The 21,588-nt window shown below is 47.0% G+C and overlaps 1 protein-coding gene across 3 annotated transcripts; it reads left to right on the forward strand.

Moving 5' to 3' along the window:
• Positions 1–847: 847 nt before the first annotated feature.
• Positions 848–21,138, forward strand: TCP11 (t-complex 11). 3 transcript variants are annotated; one of them, XM_025862576.2, is made up of 10 exons: positions 848–1,005; positions 1,325–1,462; positions 4,178–4,274; positions 9,621–9,741; positions 17,004–17,224; positions 18,163–18,299; positions 18,479–18,774; positions 18,864–19,045; positions 19,828–19,991; positions 20,711–21,138. In XM_025862576.2, the coding sequence occupies exons 2-10, from the start codon at positions 1,339–1,341 to the stop codon at positions 20,941–20,943; spliced, it is 1,575 nt and encodes a 524-aa protein (XP_025718361.1). In that variant the 5' UTR covers positions 848–1,005; positions 1,325–1,338; the 3' UTR covers positions 20,944–21,138. The 3 variants fall into 3 exon arrangements, with proteins under 3 accessions (XP_025718361.1, XP_025718362.1, XP_025718363.1); XM_025862577.2 differs by having other exon boundaries at positions 18,557–18,774; XM_025862578.2 differs by lacking the exons at positions 848–1,005; positions 1,325–1,462 and adding an exon at positions 1,494–1,605.
• The last annotated feature ends 450 nt before the right edge of the window (positions 21,139–21,588 follow it).

A 21,588-nucleotide genomic window follows, 5' to 3' on the forward strand; every position in this document is an offset into this window, starting at 1 on the left:
GGAAGGAAGGAAGGAAGGAAGGAAGGAAGGAAGGAAGGAAGGAAGGAAGGAAAGGTTCTTAGGCCAATTCATAATTTTCCCTTTCAAAACGCATGAGTTGTGCAAGAAAAACCACATTCCACATTAACAAGACGGGTTATAATAAGAACTTGATTTCTTACAGACAATACTTTCATCTTATGTTTTATTTTATTTTTTTAAAGCAAGCTTTTGTTGTAAGAAATCAAGTCAGTTAATAAAGATAGGAGAGTAGGCAGTGGACACTTCCTTTTCATTCCCCCCCCCCCTCCAAAGTGCAGGAATTGGAGGGGAGGGTGGTCACTCCAGGTCCTCACATCACTTTAGGGGCAACAGGGCAGACCCGGAGGCAGGCATAAGAGGGCCACCCCCCAGGTCCAAGCAGAGCCCAGGCCAGGACTTCAGGGGCTCAGCCTCCACGGACCGGCCGCTGAACAGGGGTCTCGGTTTCCACATCTGAAGAGTGGTAGCACGGCCCGGCTGTCACGATGCCCCAGGATGTGCTAAAAAGAAACCACCCTCCTGGGTGTGGATCTGTTTCCCGGGCTACAGGAGCCGGCTGAAGAGAAACAAAGCACCGTGCTCCCTCTCTCCCTAAGTAGTTCCAGGTCATCTTTCTCGTGGGGGGCCGGAGATGCCAGGCCGAGATCGGCCCCGGAGACCACGGAACCCTTCGCGCCACGACGACCCAGCACGAGCCCGGCTGCGTCGGCGGGCGGCGGACTGCTGGGTGGCCACGTGACCCGGCCCGTCGCCCCGGGAGACGGGCGGCGCTTTGTTCTCAGAGCCCCCGACTCTCCCACCCGGCGCCCCCGGCGGGGGGGGCGGGGGTGCACGCGGGGTCGGCCCGGGCGCCTCCGCGTGCCGTCAGGCCCCTCCCGGCCGCCCGCCCCCCCGCCGCCGCGCCGCGGTTGGTTCGACCCGGGCCTCGAGGCTGCGCGGCCGCGGCGCCGACCCCAGAGCAGGCGGCCCGTCGCCGGGGAGGAGGTGAGCGGCGCGGACCCGAAGCGCCGAGGGCTCCCTCTGCTGCCGGAGCCGGAGAGGGCCCGAGGCGGGCGTCCCGGGCGAGGAGGGCCGCACCCCGCGCCGCCTCCTCGTTGCGCGCCCAGGGCCTGACTTCTGGGTCCCCGCACCCCTCCTCCAGGCTCCTTTGTCCCGCCTGTGCCCCGAGAGGCCCTGAAGCTGCCCACCCTGCGCTTTTGGTCTGGCCGTGTCGGCCGCGCAGGGCCGGGCTCCGGACCCCCCGGCGGCAGTTGGAGAGCCCCCTTCCCCGACGCCAACGGCGCGTCATTTCTCCCCAACCCAGATTCCATCCGCAACATGCCGGACGTCGAGGAGAAAGTGCCCCTGAAGGACCCAGGCGATGCAGAGTGCCGGTCCTGCAAGCCCGAAACGTCAGCACCGACCCGGGAAGACCGGAGCGGCCCCGAGGCCCACCCCGCCTGTAGGTCCCGTCGCCGCCCGGGGGCGCCGGCTTGGGGCAGGGCGGAAGAGGAAGGGCCCGCCGGCCTCTCGGCTTGCCCTTCGCCTCGTCTCCCCCCGACCCAGTCCCTGCTTACAGGCCCTAGGCCCCCTGTGGACCCGAAGGTTGGTCTAGGAGGAAGAAGTGACCCGGGCGGGATTGCTTGAACCTGACAAGATTCGAGGCCAAGCGCGTTCGCCGCCATCGTTGTTGTCGTTTGAATTTGTAGGTGGAAAATGGCGGACCCTTGGGGTACTTTCAAAGAACCCAAGTGATCCTGGATGGGAATCACTCGGCGCCTCATGGACTCTAGGAGTTCTACGGCTCTGGGCTTCTGTTCTTGAGCTCTGTACTTTTATGTTCCTAGCGGGTCACAGGTCTCTTCTATACTTGCGTAGGTCGAACCTCACGGGGACCCCTCCGGCATTTCTCTTCTAGTAATCTCTAGAGAATTTAAACAGGCATCAGTCTGAAGACCTGTCCACATGTAAGAGTTTAACTCGAGTTAAACTCTTGAAGATTAAAATGGGAAAAATTAGTTCAAGGCCCTGGTGCTCTGCAGTTGAATTCCGCTTGTTTCTCTTGTGGCCACGTGGGGTCGCTGCCGGCTAACAGAATGGCCCCAAAGTGACAAATTGGTGCGTAGGAATTTATTTAGATAGGAACGAACCTGATGTGGGGGTGAATGCCAATTTTTTGTGAATACAGTGTAAACAATTTGAGTTCTTCGGGTGGCTCTTTAAATGAATCCATAGGTAAAATCACCCTAAAGTGAGTAACCAAATGACCCCTTAAAAAAAAAAAGAATTTGACATTTTGTAGATTAGGTTGACTTGTTCAGTTACTGTATCATGTTGAAAATTTCTTTGTCCTTGGGATTTGGATTTTAAAAATCTAGTTGCATTTTCCCTCAGATTTCTCTTTGGGCCCTCCCCTTTCCTGAATTTTACAGCTGTTGGGAATTGCCTAGCACCACGGTACTTGGGAGCAGCAATCTTGTCAAAGTAGGCTCTGAACTTTGACTTGTAGTTGGAAAGTGTTTCTGTGGATAATCTTTCCCTCAGTGCTTCAGTAAGCTGCTAAAACTCAATCTCCCTTGGAAGATTTTCTTTTATTTCTCATTTCGCATTAGTGAGTTAATGGATTGTCTGTTTACATATTTGACTGTGTTTTGCCATTTTAGCTGAAACCAAAGGCTTCGGAGAGGCTGCAAAAATAAAGGGAACTTCAACTGTCCACTTAAGGTTCAGTTCATCTTTATGTTTACCTAAGCAAGGGCTCAGTGGCTTTTGGTAAATTTGCAATCACCTTTTACCCATACATTTTCATTTTATTTATTTTAATTTTTAATTTCAAAGTAGTTCAACTTTGTTGAAAAGTAAGCAAACAAAAAAAAAATGGCGAATGCCCCATTGCTAACATTCTGCCACATTGCGCTTGCTCTCTCTAAGTATTTTTGTCCTTTCTTACTGAAAGTTAGGGTCATGACTTCTAAAAACTTCATCATGTATCTCCTAAGAATAAAGGCATTCTGTGTAACCTCTTTTCTACAATAACTATTTTTCCTTTTTACATTTTGAAATCTTATTTATGGACAACTTAAACATTTACAACAGTAGACCAGTATGATGAGCCACGTTTACTCATTACCCAGCCTCAACAGTGACCAACTCATGGCCGATCTTTGTTCATTTATATCTCCTCCATATCTCGAAACCAGATATTTTTCTGTGGACAAATTATGAAGTGCTATTGAAAGAGAATGAGAAAACACGATTTACTTTGTGCAACTTTGTTCCACATACCAAGTGATCATTCTGAGTATTGTGCCTGTTATGTGAGAATGGGCTTAGCTGGGTTTGTAGTAAGAACTCAGAGCAGTGGGTCCCAAATGCTAGTGCTGGTTTACGACAAAATTCTTCACAATATTTAGTGAAAGGAAATAAAGATGTAATGGGTTTTTCCCAAAGCTAAATTGAATCAGTGTACAGGACTCCTATTTATTCTGACAATATTACCTTTCTGTTTTTGTGGCGGGGTGGGGTTGTTTTTGGTTTTGGTTTTTTTTGGAGGTTAAGCTATTCTTTTATGTAATGATGGTTTGGTGGTGGCAGAGTGGATTTTTTTATTTGCTTGTCTCACTGTCCACACTTGGTAAAACAAAACATTGGCAAGTTGTCGTCAATTGCTCAGAATCTTTTTGGAAATGTCAGTAGCCTGTAAAATCCTAACACCTGGGAACTCCTGCTTTTTGAGACCAGGTGACACTGGTGCCCTTCAGTACCATCTATATGGGGAATTTAACTTTCATCAGAAGCAGGAAAAGGAGAGCAGAATCAGAACACCCTTAGATAGATGCTTATGTTTGCAAATTACAAATTATTGTTTCTTTGCTGCTTTATTATTTTACTTTTCAAGAGAAAGGCTTGTAATTAGTTTTTGTTATTTATAAAATAGCTTCTTTGTCCTCCCTTACTCCCATGCTGGACTACTCTAGGCACAGAGTTCAGAAAACCTAAATGACTAGAACAGTCAAATGAGTTCGTGTAAGATGAATTCGATGAATCTAAATTTGGGACCCACTCAGAGTGAGTCTCTGAATAAAATAGAAATTCAGAATGACTTGTGTCCACCATAAGTTCTTTTTTTTTTTTTGAAATGGAGATATGTGTATACCTGAGGATCTTTCTGTCGCAGGTCTGAAAGATACAGTTGACAACGTTTCTAAGCTGAGCAACAAGATTGGAATGAATCATGATTTCCACATGGAAGAAAAGGTTTCCCCTCCAAGCAGGTACCAGCTCTTCTGATTTTCCCATTTTTTTTTAAAGATTTTATTTATTTATTTGAGAGAGCGAGCATGAGAGAGAGCATGAGAGGGAAAAGGGTCAGAGTTGGAGAAGCAGACTCCCTGCTGAGCAGGGAGCCCGAAGTGGGACTTGATCCCGGGACTCCAGGATCATGACCTGAGCCAAAGGCAGTCGTTTAACCAACTGAGCCACCCAGGCGCCCTGATTTTCCCATTTTATTCATCCTGGCATAGCTATTTAGCACTCATGGCTTCTGACCAGATTTGAAGCATTTTTATTTAATAATCTAATTTATAGTCAATAAAACTGGGGAAAAATACAGTGTTTGAATATAAACCTTAAGAGGGCGCAACGACTTAAATAGAAGAGTAATAATTATTAGTATTAGAGGGTTAAGAAGCAAATGTTATTTAACTAGTGAATAAGCCAAAGTAATTATTATTGGAATGTTCACTTTGCGAGCCCCTGTTAATAATAAAATACCCGTAGGGTGGATTTCAGATCTTCTCCGATAGATGTGGAGGAAGTAGTGTGTGGTAGCTAGCTATTGTTGCCATCAAATTATTCCAAAACTTAATAGCTGAACGAGTGTTTGTTATCTCACAGTTTCTATGGGTCACAGATCCGGGCTCGGTTTAATGGTGTCTCCTGCTCTAGTTGTAGTCAGTGTGCTGAGTGCTAACCAGAGCCTCCCTGAGCTCCGGGCCACATGGCAGCTGGCTTCCCTCACTCAGAGTGAGTGAGAAAATAAGGGCGTGAGAGATGGTGCCCAAGACAGAACCCACAGACTTTTTGTTACCTCATCTCAGAAGTGACATCCCAGCACCTCGGCTACCTGCGCCCACACTCCGGGAGATGAGATTACACCAGTGTGAATATCAGGACTCTTAGCTCTTTGGGATCATCCTATTGGCTGCCTGCCTCATAGCTCCTTCCAGTTAGTCTTTTAAGTGACCACAGATGATAAAAATATGAATTTTCTTTTTTTTTTAAAGATGGTATTAATTTGAGAGTGAGTGAGAGAGAGTATGAGCGAGGGGGAGAGGCAGACGGAGAAGGAGAAGCAGATTCCTTGCTGAGCAGGGAGCCCCACGAGGGGCTCCATTCCAGGACCCTGGGATCATGGCCTGAGCCAAAGGCAGACGCTTAACCATCTGAGCCACCCAGGCGCCCCCATAAGTCAGTTTAATTTATGAATCAGAATCAGAACTCTTGATAAATAATGCTCTCCCACCTCCGTCAAGCTTCCCTTTGATTCTTAGTTATATTGACATCGTAGCAAGTGAGAACCATTTGGGAAGTGTGAATTGAATGGCTCTGCTGGTTTATTGGCAGTTAAATGGGTAAAATCAATGTCAGATTTTAAAAACCGTTCTAATTTCCCACCAATAGATAAATGAGGGCAGCTTGTGATCAGTTTCCTTAAATGCTTTTGTGATCGGCAGCCTCCGGGACTCTCTTACTCAGGTGCCGTTCTCTAAGGCGCGCACTTCCCCTCCTCTTCGTGCTCTGATTTGGCCTTGCCTGGTGCCAAGCACAGCTTCTGCGGGACCAGGTTTTCCCCAAAACCCACATGTCCTAACATCTCCCTCACTGTTTAGATATGTTTGTGACGACAGAAGAGGAGAAACAATTGAAACTGGGAGAATGAAGATCTGCTAAAGGGGCAGTAGCGAGGGAGCTTGGGGGGCGGGTAGAAGCCATGAGAGAGGGAGAAATGAAGCAGGAGAAATAGTACCAGTCAGAGCTGGGTTTTCATGTAAGGCCATGCAGAATTTATATCGGGGAAAAGCTTGAAATAGAGTTTGACATGACTCATTTTTGGCAATTGGTTCTCTGTGCATAGGATGGTGTTAACAGTCGTCCACTCCGAAGGGAAATCCCATGTTTGGGCATTCATTCATCAGGCGTATATTGAGTCCTTATGTGGCAGGCAAGATGCTGGGTGCTGGGGATAGACGGAGATGTAGCTATAGATAAACAAAGCACTGTCATCACTGTCAGAAGTTTTTGTAGGGAGGACAGTTGAATAACAGAAGAGACGGATCAGTTGACTCATGGTTCTGTGTATAGAGTTTCATGAGAGTGCTCAATTGCTTAAGGAGGGTCAGAGAAGATCTGCCTACAGAGGAAGACTTGAGTTGAGTCTTAGAGGAGGCATAAATGCTGCCCAGATGGTCTAGGTGGGAAAGAATGTTCCCGGCAGAGGAAACTATGTCAGAGGCAAGAATATGGTATGTTCTTTACAGGTACCTTGGTGTGGCTGGGTACAAGATATGAGATAGAAGGAGATAAACTGGAAAAGGAGGCAGAGCAATGTCCGGAAGGGTCCCATAAGTGGTTTATGTTGCTGGTGAGGGGAAGCCCCTAAAGGACTTTACCCAAGCGTGGCATCACGGTCATAATTGCATTTCAGAAGTCCTTGATTTTGGAATGAATTGGTGGAGAACAGATAAAAAAGGGACAAGACTGAAGGCAGGGGGACCAGTGAATGGACTATTGCAGCAGTCCACGTAAGAGATGATGGGAGCAAGGGATGGATTCCAGAGGCATTTAAGAAACACAGTTGCTGGAACTTGGAGATGGATTGGATAGATGGGAGGAGAAAGAGTGAGAACGACTCGAGTACACCTTAGACCATCGGGCGGATCATAGGTGCTTACCTCTGAGGACTGAGATCATAGGTGCTTACCTCTGAGGACTGAGATCATAGGTGCTTACCTCTGAGGACTGAGATCATAGGTGCTTACCTCTGAGGACTGAGAGTGGTGTGTTGTGAGAGCAACTTTGACGTTTTGTTTTATTCATCTTCTTATTGCTTGTTTTTTGTTTGTTTTACATGGAGCATGCATTACTATATTTTTACATGGAGGATGCTTTACTGTATTTTTTTAAGGGGGGATGTTTAATTCAAGAACACCAGTAGCTACTTGGCAATGACTAGGTCTAACCTCAGACTTTTCAAATGGTTCTTTTTCTCTTAGGAGTCTCACTACAGGTTAGGGTCATCATTTAAATAAACTTTGAGAGGAAAATTAATTCCTGGCATTTCCTTTAAAAAATTTTTAGAGTTAAATTGAAAATGAATACACATTTTTTTTAAAGAAGTTTAGTTTTACGGAAAAAAATGATCGGAAAGTGCGGAGCTCCCACACAGCCCATCCTCTGCGGCACACGGATTCCACCGTTGTTTATATCTTGTAATCAGAACACCTTTAGATAAGGGTAATCTGATGAATCTAAATTTGGGGCCCACTCAGAGTGAGTCTCTAGTATTGTTAGAGTTGATGATCTAGTATTTGTTAGAGTTGATGATCTAGTATTAATACATTATTATTAACTCCAGTCCATAGTTTACATTGGGGTTCATTTTTTGTATATTCTTTGGGTTTTGAAAAATGTATAATGTCATGTATTTTTGTATCATACGGAGTGATATCACTGCCCTAAAAATCCCCTGTGCTCTACTTGTTCACCCTTTTCTCCCTGCCCCACGAATCCTTGGCAACCACTGATCTTTTTACTGTCTCCACTGGTTTCCAGAATGTCCTGTAATTGGAATTGTACAATATGTAGCCTTTTCAGATTGGCTCCCTTCACTTAGCAATATGCGTTCAAGAGTCTTTCATGTCTTTTGAGGCTTGATAGCTCATTTCTTTTTAATGCCGAGTAATATCCCATTACCCAATATGTACCACGGTTTATTTGTCCACTCACAGAATGACATCTTGGTTGCTTCCAAGTTTCGGCAATTATGAATAAAGCTGCTATAAACCTCCCTGTGCAATTTTTTGTGTGGACACAAGTTTTCAACTCATTTGCTTAAATACAAAGGACGGTTGATGGATCATATGACAGGAGTATGTTTCGTTTTGTAAGAAGCTGCCATACTATTTTCCAGAGTGGCTGTACCATTTTGCATTCCCACCAGCAGTGCATGGGAGTTCCTAGAGTTGCTCCACAGCCTCACCAGCATTTGGTGGTGTCAGTATTTTGGATTGGGGCATTCTCATAGATACTGATGGGTATGTCATTGTTATTTTAATTTGCAGCTCCCTAATGACATGATGTTGAGCATCTTTTCATATGCTTATTTGCCATCTGTGTGATGACTTTTGTGAGGTGTCTGTTCAGATCTTTCCCCGTTTTAAAATTGGGCTCTGTTCTTGTTGAGTTTTAAGAGTTCTTTGTATATTTTGGATTCTAGTTCTTTTTTTTTTTAAGATTTTATTTATTAGAGCGAGCACAAGCAGGGGGAGTGGCAGGGGAGAGGGAGAAGCAGACTCCCCGCTGAGCAGGGAGCCCCAACGTGGGACTCCATCCCAGGACCCCGGGATCATGACCTGAGCCAAAGGTAGATGTTCAACTGACTGAGCCACCCAGGCGCCCCATGGATTCTAGTTCTTTATCAGATATATGTTCTGCAAAGATTGTGCTTTGTCTTTTCATCTCTTAACAGTGTCTGTCACAGAGCACAAGTTTTTAATTTTAATGGGAGTCCAGTTTACCAATTTTTCCTTTCATGGATCATCATGCTTTTGGTGTTGTATCTAAAAGGTCATTGCCAAACCGAAGGTCACCTAGTTTTCTATGTTATCTTCTGTGGTATCTACTTTTTACATTTAGGTCTGTGATCCATCTGTGGAAGGTATAAGGTCTGTGTCTAGATACATTTTTTTGCATGTGGAGGTCCAGTTTTTCCAGCACCACATGCTGAAGAGACTATCCTTTCTAAAATGAATTGCCTTTGCTTCTATTTTTTTTTTTTTTTTTAAGAAGAAGAAATGACTGATCTTTCTGGCCTCCATGACTGGCTACCTGGTAGTGCCCCTGAGATTGGGACTACGGGAGGAAAAGGTTTGGAAGCGGAAGATATTGAATTGAGTTTTAGATCTGCTGATTTAGAAATACCTATGGATATTCGAGTATTATCAAAGAAGGATAATCCTTTTCTAGATTTTAGAACTGTGAGAAAATAAAAGATCCTTTTGTTCATTGCTGTATGTATGCATAAATGGAAACTAAGTCACATATTATCTAGGCTAGTTGCAAATCGGTGCTAAAGCTGGCTGATCTCCCTGGAGAGTTCTTCCTGCTGCAGAGGGAGGGCTCCTTGGAATCATGAGCAGCCCTTCTGAGAGCTTTTACTGATGCCCTTGACATCCAAGTCTGACCCCAGCTTGTTCAACTTTGTTGCAGTTGTCCCAGTTTCCTGTCAGTATGATGGTCTTTTGTCATATCAAATGCTGTTTGTTTGGGCCTTAGGAGATAATGACCTTCTAACAGTTTTTGGGTAAAGAAAGTAATTTGTTCATTTAACCCTCTTGCAGTTTGACAGGCAAGGTCAAGGAGACAATGCACAATGCCTTTTGGGACCATCTCAAAGAACAATTGTCAGCTACTCCCCCAGACTTCAGTTGTGCTCTTGAACTTCTGAAAGAAATTAAAGAGGTGAGTGACCTACCTTCCACCTGTAGATGTAAGTTTCCTAGACATCCCCAAGGTCATTGGAATGTCAGTGGCTGACAGATCCTAACTGAACATGGTCCATGAATCAGTCAGAGTCTAATCCGTAGACAGAAATCATACGGTAGTTTCAACAAGGAAGTTTTAATATAAAAATTATTATAACATGGAACTGAAGAAACAAGAGCTTTGAACTAGTAAGAAGCGAACTCTATAAAGTAGATGAAAATATCAGGTAGAAGGAGAATACGCCATATCCCTAGGGCTGAGAGAAGACGCAAGGACCCGGAGAGGGCATGGCTGTGCTGGGGAGGCCGTGTGTGCTGCTGACCACCATGCAGGGCCTGGGGGCTGGGACAGCTGCCTGTGCAGGAGGAGCCTGGCCCTGGAAAAGGAGCCGCTTGCTCTGCAGGAGCCAGCTACTGGCCAAGCCACACACCCATAGTGCATCATGCCAAGTGAGTATTCCAGAACCAGGAAGAGAAGCTCTTGCCCCTTGCGACGTCTTTGTAGTATGTGGTGGGCACAACCTAAGGTGAGCCCCCCGCCACCAGTGATCTACATCTTTGTATAATCGTCTCTCCTTGAGTGTGGACGAGATCTGTAACTTGCCTCTAAGCAGTATGCAAGGGTGCTGGCGGGTTGCACCTAGAAATACATTTCACTGTGTAAGACTCCTGTCTTAGCAGAACGGAGAAACCCTTTTGCCGGCCTTGAAGAAGCAGATGGCTATGCAGTGAACGTCCTCTGGAGAGGGGCAGGGGGCAGGGAAATGCAGCTGGCCCCTAGGATCTGAGGGCAGCATCCACCCGTCCAGCCTACAGCTGTAAGGAAACGAATTCTGCCGGCGATTTGAATGAGCTTGGTAGCCTAGTCCTCCCCAGTCAAGCCTCCAAATGAGAATGTAGCCCAGCCCACACCTTGACTGCAGCCTTGTGAGACCCCGAGCAGAGGGACAATTAAACTGCGACTGGGCTCCTGCCCCATAGAAATTGTGAGATAAGAAATGCGTGTGCTGTTGGAAGGCTCTAAATTTATGGTAATTTGTTATGCAGCCCAGAAAACTAATAGTGCCCTCTACAGATGAAGCTTAACAATTGTGCCACCTGGGGAAGGAAAAATATTTAAAGGACTTACTCCATTTCTCAGAGCAGAGAAGAGAATGATGGATTTGGAACTGAGAGACAATGAATTGGTAACTGTCACATTCCCCTCCTTTGGCTGCTTAGCTTCCGTACGCACCCGTCCACACACATTTCAGTTTTTGAAAAAAATCTCTCTTTCTACCTGCTAAGATACAGTTGCCTTACAAGTTCTTGTTCTTTCCATACAATGAGGAGACTCACAGCTCCAACAGCTACTGTGCCGGTTGCTATCAAACTCAGTCATGGTGCTGCTGAATATTCTGTTACTTAAGGCCTAATTGTAAAGTTAACTGCTAACAACCAATCTGTAAAATAATAGTGGGAAGAGAAGGAGAGAAGAAGAAAATGGTCAGCCTAGACAAACCCGTGCCTGTGACAGGCAAAGAGAAACTTACAGTCTTTGTTTCTGTACTTGGTCACACGGCTATGGTGGATCTGCATGGCTTCCTTTTACTGTTCATTGCGTATTTCCCTTGTCCTGAGCCCAAGCCTCAGCTGGTTGGATTTCTTTATATGCCAAAGTGACCCAAACCTTCCCTGCCAAAGAGTCTGAGTCCTTCAGCATTTTGCTGTTGTTGTATGTTTGCTGTGGTTTCCCAGTAACCTTTATCATTGGGTGTGGAAGTACTAGAGGAACCTCAGAATCTTCTTGCCTTCATTGTGTAGCATCAACCTGGTTTCTCCGTGCTCAGGATCATTTTCTCTAGCCACTAGGATAACCCCTTTTTCACCCTATTGGTTCAGTGGTATAAGGAACCCAAAATGGCCAGGTGCAGTCTCATCTTCTCATTTACTGGGACCAATGCAAGCATTCCTCCCAAATCGGCAGAGCCTAAAGTTGGCAGGATGGGCAACAGAAATTCTGCAGGTAGGTTATTAGGTATAAAAGTAAAAGGAACCAGTCCTACTTCCAGCCCTTGATTCCCAGGACCATGTTTTCTGGCTTTGGGAAATGACACCATATAATGGTCTTTGATTCAGAGAATATATTGCATCTTATAAGGCATAACCTCTTCCCTTCAGGATATTTTCCCTCAACTCATGCTGTAATTGAGTCTTTAATAAGCCATTCTGCTTTTCAGTTAAGGCCTTTTGATTCAAGGGGTATGTGGGTATGAACCCATTGCTGCACTTCCTTTGCTCTGAAATGCTCCGTGATGAGATACAATGGTATAGGAAGGACATGCCAGGACCGGGACGGTGGGTAAGGCATTCTGTAAGTACACAGATGTTGGTGCTCATTAGAAGCATTGCAGACAGAGAAGACAAATCCACATCCAGAATATGTGTCTGTTCCAGTGAGGGTAAGTTTGCCCCTTCCACGATGGAAGAGGTTCAAAGAAATCATCTGCCACCAGGTGGCTGGCTCATCCTCCCTGGGGATTGGTGTCTTATTTGAGCTTAGTTGTTTATATCTTTTGGATTTTTAAAATTGTAAACATACATAACAAAATTTTTACCATGTTATTTTTAAAGTAGGCTCCATGCCCAATGTGGGGCTTGAACTCATGACCCTGAGATCAAGAGTTGCATGCTCTACCAACTGAGCCAGCCAGGCGCCCCACCATTTTAATTATTTCTAAGTGTTAAAATTCAGTGACATTAAGTACATTCACACCGTTGTGTGACCATCACACTATCCATTTCCAGAATGTTCTTATCTTCCCAAGCAGAAACTGTACCCATTACCAGTAACTCTTCATTCCCCTCCTCCTCCTGTGTCTGGTATCCTCTGTTATACTTTGTGTGTTTGGCTACCTCAGGTACCTCATATAAGGGGAATCATAAGATATTTGTCCTTTTGTATGTAGCAGATTTCACTTTAGCATAATGTTTTCAAGGTTCATCCATGTTGTGAACATGGGTCAGAGTTAATTCCTTTTTATAGCCCAGTAAAATTCCATTGTACGGATATACTGCATTTTGTTTATCCATTCATCTGTTGATGGGCATTTGTGTTGTTTTCACATTTTGGCTATTGCAAGTAGTACTGCTATGAACATTCGTGTACAAGATTGTGTTTGAACACCTGTTTTCTGCTCTTTGGGGCATATACCCAGGGGTGGCATTGCTGAATTCGAGAAACCACTAAACTGTTTTCCACAGTGGCCACACCACTGTACATTCCCACCAGCAAGGTATGAGGTTCCAGCTTTTCCACGTTTTCCCCAGTGCTGCTTTTCTTTTGTCATAGCCATCTTGGTGGGTGTGAAGTGGAATCTCACTGTGGTTTGGATCTGCATGACCCTGATGGCTAATGGTGCTGAGCGTCTTTCCCTGTGCTTAGTGCCCAAGGTCTGGGTTGTCTTTGGAGAAAGGTTGACTCAAATCCTTTGTGCATTTTCAAATGGGGTTGTTTGTCTTTTGTTGTTGAGTTGTAAGAGTTCTTTATGTATTCTGGATAGTAGCCCCTTCTTAGGTAAGTGATTTGCAAATATATTCTCCCATTCTGTGGGTAGTCTCTTCACCCTCTTGAGAGTGTCTTGTGCACAAAAGTTTTACTCCTGATGAAGTCCTGATCTAGCCTGTTCCTTCTACCTTTGGTGTCCTATCTTGCCAAATCCAGGATTACGAAGATTTATCCCTTTATTTTCTTCTAAGAGTTGTAGAATTTTAGCTCTTCTGTTTAAGTCCTTGATCCATTTTGAGTTAAATTTTTTTTAAGATTTTATTTATTTATTTTACAGAGAGAGAGCACAAGCAGGGGAAGAGGCAGGCAGAGGGAGAGGGAGAAACAGGCTTCCTGCTGAGTGGGGAACCTGATGCAGTGCTTGATCCTAGGACTCTGGGATCATGACCTGAGCGAAAGGCAGAGGCTTAGCCCACTAAGCCACCCAGGTGCCTCAAGTTAATTTTTTTTTTTTTTAAAGATTTTATTTATTTAAGAGAGAGAGTGAGAGAGAGCATGAGCCGGGGGCGGTGGGGGAGAGGGGCAAGCAGACTCTGCTGAGCAGGGAGCCTGATGTGGGGCTTGATCCCCGGACCCTGAGATCATGACCTGAGCGAAGGTAGACGCTTAACTAACTGAGCCACCCAGGTGCCCCAAGTTAAAATTTTTATAAGGTGTAAGGTAAGGGTCCAACCTAATTTTTTTTAAGATTTATTTATTTATTTTAGAGAGTGGGGGAGGGCCAGAAGAAGGAGAAAGATTTTTTTTTTAAGATTTTATTTATTTAGGGGCGCCTGGGTGGCTCAGTTGGTTAAGCGACTGCCTTCGGCTCGGGTCATGATCCTGGAGTCCCGGGATCGAGTCCCGCATCGGGCTCCCCACTCAGCGGGGAGTCTGCTTCTCCCTCTGACCCTCTCCCCTCTCATGCTCTCTCTCTATCTCATTCTCTCTCTCAAATAAATAAATAAAATCTTAAAAAAATAAAAATAAATAAAAAAAAGATTTTATTTATTTATTTGGGAGAGAGAAAGAGAGCATGGGGGGGCAGCGGGAAGGGGGAGAAGCAAACTCCCCGCCGAGCAGGGAGCCTGATGCGGGGCTCGATCCCGGGACCCTGAGATCATGAGCTGAGCCGAAGGCGGATGTTTAACCCACTGAACCACCCAGGCTCCCTGAGAGAGTCTTTTTTTTTTTTTAAGATTTTATTTATTTATTTGACAGAGACACAGCGAGAGGGGGAACACAAGCAGGGGGAGTGGGAGAGGGAGAAGCAGGCTTCCAGCGGAGCAGGGAGCCCGATGTGGGACTCGATCCCAGGACCCTGGATCATGACCTGAGCCGAAGGCAGACGCTTAACGACTGAGCCACCCAGGCCCCCCTCCCTGAGAGAGTCTTAAGCAGACTCCGCTCTCAGTGCAGAAATCTCATGACCCTGAGATCACGACCTGAGTCAGATGCTCAACTGACCCATGCAGATGCCCCTGACTTCATTCTTTCACTTGTGGATTCCCAATTTCCTCAGCACCATTTGTTGAAGAGACTGTCCTTTTTCCATTGAATGGTCTTGACATTGTTTTCAAATATTATTTGATCACATCTCCAGGTTTTACTTCTGGGCTCTCTGTTCTGCTCTGTAGGTCTGTCCTATCTCAGTATATGTTTGGTCTCCTCTAGGCCATTTCATCTGGTGATAGATTGCTGTGGGACAGGCCTCATCTTATGGTTAAGTGGGCCAGACAACACCTAGTTCCTCATGGGAAGCTCAGGCCACACAGCCACCCTGTATCCTACGGTGAGATGTTTACTTCTGCAAAAGCCCAGGAGCAAGCCAGAAACCGTTTCTCAAAAGGCAAATAGTGATTTGCAGAAGAGGGCATAGATTTGCCCTAAAGTCCTAGAGGGCTTGCTGTGATGCTCTCTTGGCGCCTGCCAGAGGCTGTTACAGCGCCCTTACTTGCCGGGGACATGTTAAGTGTCACTGAACCTGCTGGGTCGCATGGCCCAAATGACATTGCAGCTTGTATGCAGCCTGGACTCGCTGCAGAGCCTGCTCTTGCTCTGGTTCCCACTTGAAACTGGAAGCCTTATGAGTGACTCTAAATGAGTGTTGCAGGAGCAGACTCAAACGTGGTTTGTGTTCCCTCAGAAATCCAGAGAGGCCTATGAGCACTGTGTGTTCTTTTTCATGGTGGGTGGTTTGAGGTTCAGTGAGTTGTCTTTCGCCTGGGAGGGAATAGCTTGATAAGGTGCAGACCACTGAAGCTCTAGCACCTTCATTGAGGCCACAGGCCGCTGACGTTCTATGGGGCTTATCTGCCATCCTGCAGTTTGCACGTTTTCCTAAGGCATCAAAAGTACTTGCTACACCTGCTCATCAGGTCCAACGGAAATAGGGCCTTTTGAGTCAGGCCTCACCCACAGTACCGATTTTATATCAGTCAGGGTCCAGTCAGGAGAAGGACCCCACAGTAATTCGAGCTGAGCAAAGCCGTGGTGCCGCGGGACTGCTGCGGAGGAGCCCAGCAGAGCCAGGCAGGAAGCCTTCTCCCTGTGCAGTTTCTCTTTTAGCACCCTCTGCTAACAAAACTTACCGTTGTGCCAGCCGGCAAAGGAAAACCAGTTCAAGGGCTTGGTTCTGTTTTCGTTTGCCCTGAAGGGCGCAGCTGGCGCTAAGAGCCTGCAGCCCATAACTGGCATGGTTTACCATTTTCAGTAGAGAGCGTGGAGAAGCTGAATAGCTGGGCATCTTGCTCTGACAACACACTCTTCATTGAACCCCACTCCTCACCCCCCACCACGTTCTGTATGTTACAGAGGCACAGAGATGAATAAGAGAGCCTCTCTTCACAGGGAAATCATGTTTTGGGGTTAATAGGCTATTTCCAGAGCCTCTTAACTGTTCCTTGGCCTATTTCTTCCTTGCTCTTTGAAGTAAAATCATCTAAAAAAAAAAAAAAATGCCCGCATTGGGGCGCCAGGGTGGCCCAGTCAGTTAAGTGTCTGACTCTTGGTTTTGGCTCAGGTTGTGATCTCAGGGTCTTGAGATCGAGCCCCTTGTCGGGCTCCATGCTCAGTGCAAAGTCTGCTTGAGATCCTCTCTCTCCCTCTGCCCCTCCCCCCACAACATGAGCACTTGCACTCTCTCAAATAAAGAAATAAAGCCCACTTTTTTTTAAAAATTAAGAGTCTCTCAGGGCACCGGGTGGCTCAGTCATTAAGCAACGGCCTTCGGCTCAGGTCATGATCCCCAGGTCCTGGGATTGAGCCCCGCATTGGGCTCCCTGCTCGGCGGGAGGCCTGCTTCTCCCTCTGCCTCTCCCTCTCCTTGTGTGTTTCTCTCTCTCTCTCTCTCTCTCTGACAAATAAAATCTTTCAAAAAAAGTAAAATAAAATTAATAATCTCTCATCACCATGTGATGTGTATTTTATATTGACTGTACTTTGCATTTCTTTTATCACACTCCTTGATGTTACTTGTCTCTTCATCTCATTCTGCCTAGAAAATGATGCACCACGGCTGTATTGATGCCCTAAGGCCTTGAACTCTCATCGGCCTCTCAACAAAGATAAATAACATTCTCTGGAAAATTTAGGGACCCCACTTCTTGGTCCCTAAAAGACAGGCTGATGTCTTTGGCTAAAGGGGTTGTGCATTAGAGAAGGTTTGGGGCCCCACACAGAAGGCCCCCCCTTTGACTTTGTCTCCTGGGCAGATCCTGCTCTCACTGCTCTTACCACGCCAGAGCCGCCTACAGAGTGAGATTGAAGAAGCGCTGGACACGGAGCTCCTCAGGCGGAAAGCAGAACACGGGGCCCTGAATGTCCCTCTTCTCTCTAAGTACATTCTCGACATGATGACTCTGCTGTGCGCGCCAGTTCGAGACGAAGCAGTGCAGAAGCTAGAGAACATTACAGACCCTGTTCTGTTACTGAGGTGTGAAACTTGACTGCCGTCCCTTGAAACCTGCCTCAGTCCCTGGGCCAGACACTCCATTCTGGCCCCGTCTTGGCTGGGTCTTCCCCTGCTGAAGACCTAACCAATCCTCCTCTCCTTGCTGGCCTGCTAGCTTTTTTTCTTTTCTCCCAAAGATGGCCTTAGTTTGGTTGGGCCTCCTATATAACATCATATCATAAAACATTATGTGATCCTTCCAAGGAGTTCAAACATCCTTTCCCCAGATTTTCTCATTGCAGTTTACACAGTGTGAGGGGACAGGGATGGGAGGTTATCCCTATTTAATAGCTGGAGAGACCAAGACCCAGAAAGTTAAAAAAAAAAAAAAAAAAGAATAGAAAAGAGTGATTAGCCCAGAAATTGCTTCAGATATGTCATCACCTATAGTCCCACTTCCCAGAAAGATTCATTAGCCTGCTGGTGTGTGTTTCCTTTTGCTGACTCTACCTTTTAAAAAGGATGATAGAATGATCGTGTGGAAAGAGAGCTAGCCTGGAGGCTTCATGGTCCAGAGACTTCTCTGTTCCTCACTCTGCCATTCACTTACTCTGGGCCTGGGGTCCTGAGTCCTCTCAGTCACAGTGCCATTTTTTGTCAATTTAGGAGATGGGACTAATTTTTTTTTAAAAGATTTTATTTATTAGAGAATGCATGAGTGGGGGGAGGGGCAGGTAGAAGGAGAAGCAGGCTCCCCACTGAGCGGGGAGCCCGACTCAGGGCTCCGTCCCAGGACCCTGGAACCATGACCTGAACCAAAGGCAGATGCTTCACCGACTGAGCCACCCAGGCGCCCCGGAGGTGGGACTCGTTTTAAAGCTCCTCCTCACTCTGGAACACAATGATTTAATGACACTTTCTGTAGGGTCCCCTCTCACTAGATTTCCTTTCATAGTATATTTTATTTTCTCTTATGTCAGAGGAATCTTCCAGGTTCTGGGCTTGATGAAAATGGACATGGTGAACTATACTATCCAGAGCCTTCAACCACACCTGCAGGAACATTCCATCCAGCACGAACGGGCGACATTCCAGGAACTCCTCAATAAACAGCCCAGTATGTAAACAACCTGAGGGCCAGAGTGAGAAGATGGGACCTGGTGTGGGGCTGACTTCTGTGATGTTAGAGAGTACTCTGTCTCTTGGGAACAGAAAGTTTTCTTCCTCAGGTAGGGGGAGGGAAAGGGAAGAGTCATCTAAGACAGACCAAAGCATTTATTTATTGCCCGGGAGCAGATGGTGAAAAGAACCTTAGTCTTGAAGCTTTAGGGATGCGGACGCCCAGGGTGCTTGCCCGCTCGCTTCCCGTCTTAGGCCTCCTTGACCACACCACCAAGTGGCTGACCCAAGCGGCCGCAGACCTCACCACGCCACTTCCGACTTGCCCGGATGCTTCCGACTCTGCCACTGTGGCCTGCTCCTCTCCGAACAAGGCAGTCGGCAGCCCGGAGCCCCCGAGCCCTACGATGGTGCTGTCCCAGGGGTTCCTGAACCTCCTTCTCTGGGACCCTGCAAATGAAGAGTTCCCTGAGGTAGGCCCGAGGAGGGCATCGCCTCGTTTTGCGTCCGGGGCCTCCACCCGGACCGGCCCCTCCTGACAGCCTCTTCCCCGCTTCCCCAGACACTGCTGATGGACAGGACCCGGCTGCGGGAGCTGGAGTCCCAGTTGCACCGGTTGACCGTCCTGGCCTCAGTTTTGCTGGTGGCCAGCAGCTTCTCTGGCAGTGTTTTGTTCGGCTCACCTAGGTTTGTGGACAAGCTGAAACGCATAACCAAAAACCTGATGGCGGAGTTCGACTCCAGGTGAGCTGCGTAGAGCTTTTCTAGAGAGATGGTAACGCGTGGTGGGAAGACGGAGCTGGGTAGTGAGCGATCGCTTACATTCGATGGCAGGCCACAAAGACTGGAACCATCCACAGGGATCACTGATGCCTTCCCATAATGGTCTTGAGACTCGTGACAAAGAGAAGTAAAGCTTTCCTCCAGAGAGGGCAGTATGGAGGACAGTTTACCACCAAATGAGTCACGATCTTGTTTTCTACAAAGCAATCATTCTCTCCTTGAGGGGATGCCGGCCAGTGGACTGGTCTTAGGTATATCCAGGAGTTGATTAGTCAGTCAGCGATGTTCATTGAACGCCTGTGTGCAGGGTGTCACACCAGAGGAAAAAAGGAATCAGAAGGCCAGGTTTGTCACTGTAATTGGTGACAGCTGGACAAATGACCATGACCAAATGACCAAGAAAGTCTTAAAAATGTACATGCACATATATACATAAATTCCATGGGGCTGAAGAATTGAGTGGATACTCAACTCTTGTCCAGAGTTGATTTTATAGTTTATCTTGTTTTCTAAGAAGTAGAACATGGTGTCATATATAGAGAATAGTCGGGATCTGGAGCATAACAGTGAAGATACTGAGCCTACCCGCTGGGTCCTGCTGCTGCCAGGGACTGGGGTGAGGACAGGAGGGCGGCTGGGAGTCTCCCTCAAGTGGGCCCAGCTTCTGGCATGGGACTTCCCTGGCTCTGGGCCTCTGCCAGGGCCATCTGCTGGGTACCAGCTTATTCTCCTTCATGGTCTAGGCCTGAAGAGGCTATGCGGACTGTGAGTGAACAGGTGTCTCAGGAAATCCATCAAAGCCTCAAGAAAATGGGCCTGGCTGCTCTGAGCGGTGACAACACAGCATCTCTGTTGGGACAGCTCCAGAACATTGCCAAGAAGGAGAACTGTGTCCGCAGCGTCATTGGTGAGCGTGCCTGTGGGGGGTGAGAACGTTTTGGGGAGAGGTAGATCCTATCCCTGGAAGTCAGTTACTGAACCATTTAACAATAAAAAGCAGGATCATTGGGCAAGTCACTGTTTAGGCTTTGGTTTTTTTCAAAATGCTGGATTGAAAATATATTCCTTTCAGTTTAAGTTTAAAGAATGATTTTGGTTCTAAGGAAGGTTTGCACCCAGAAATTCATGACTTCTGGGTAGGACATCCTGTTTACCTAATCCGGTTAAGTCATCCCTGGACTTCTGGGTCATTTTCTGACTATAATCCAAGACATGACATCTACCCCCAACCTCCCAGCAACAAGAAGCTGATGCTGAATCAGCTGGAGGACATGTTCCCACAACAAGGACTCATCCCTTTTGGAAGGGAGGGCATGAACTTGACCTTGCTCTTAACCTCAGCCATCCAAAGGATCAGTCTAAGATCCTCATGTTAGAAACTCACCAGGATCTACTGGTAGAGGCTTAAGTCATCTTTGGAACAGTCAGAAATTTACTAGCCCACTCATTTGTGATCTTTGCTTTGTCCTTGGGAGCTAGGTAGCAGCCCCCTTCGCGAACAAAACGAATGTCCTAATCTCCAGGTGGGTGGGCTAGTAAATATCTTGGTTGACTTAGAACTTGAGTGAGTAGAGCGGAGGGGCTGTGCGGCTCCCTGAAAGTTGCTTGCTTCTTCCCCGCTCACAGATCAGCGGATCCATTTGTTTCTCAAATGCTGTCTGGTCCTCGGTGTGCAGCGATCCCTGTTAGACCTCCCCGGAGGCCTTACTGTCATTGAAGCAGAACTGGCAGAACTGGGCCAAAAGTTTGTCAGCCTAACGCATCACAATCAGAAGGTGTTTGGCCCCTACTACACAGAGATCCTAAAAACCCTCATCCCTCCAGCCCAGGCCCTGGAAGCCGAGGTGGAGTCTCTGTGAATGTACCGGCCCCAAGCCTGGCCTCTCGGACCTGGAGAGAGCTCGGCATTCTCCTGGGGTGACCTCACCAGTGAAACATCAGAGCAGGAAGGCTCCTCCCCTCCCGCAGCCGGGCCACCAGGGCTGAAGTGAGCAGCATGTCAGCACCAACTGGCCCAAACTCATTCACTAATAAACTTCTGCACTGCAAGCAAACCTCCACTCTTCCTGTGCCGCGGCTGTGTCTGGGCCCTGTGCTCTGGGCCCCTAACTAGCCAAGAAGCCAAAAGACCCCCAGTCTGCCCCCACGGGCTCGGTGCTCCCTTCAGCATGCAGAGCTGAGAAGCCAAGACACCTGGGTGCTAGCATCATTTCTCTAAGGGTAAAGCATTTCTCTGAGGGCTCCGAGAAGTCTGTAGAACTATCCAAAGTGTGAGTAGAAGGGCTTCTCTGGAAGTCAGAAATTTGTTTTGTCCTGTTCAGCTTGGACTTGGGCATGGTTGAAAAAAGTTCTTAGAAACTTCACTTCCAGGACCAAATTCCCCTGAAGGTTTCAAATGATACAGCAAGCAATCAGGAAATAGTAAGAGCCTCAGCTGCTACTTCTGTGGCCGGGGCTGCAGCGGGGGGGGGGGGGGGGGAGGCGGCAAACTGAGGCCGCGGGGA

The sequence above is a fragment of the Callorhinus ursinus genome, unplaced genomic scaffold, assembly GCF_003265705.2.
Source record: "Callorhinus ursinus isolate GAN/ISIS: 27379988/994484 unplaced genomic scaffold, GSC_fseal_2.0 scaffold59, whole genome shotgun sequence".
Taxonomy (NCBI): Eukaryota; Metazoa; Chordata; class Mammalia; order Carnivora; family Otariidae; genus Callorhinus; species Callorhinus ursinus.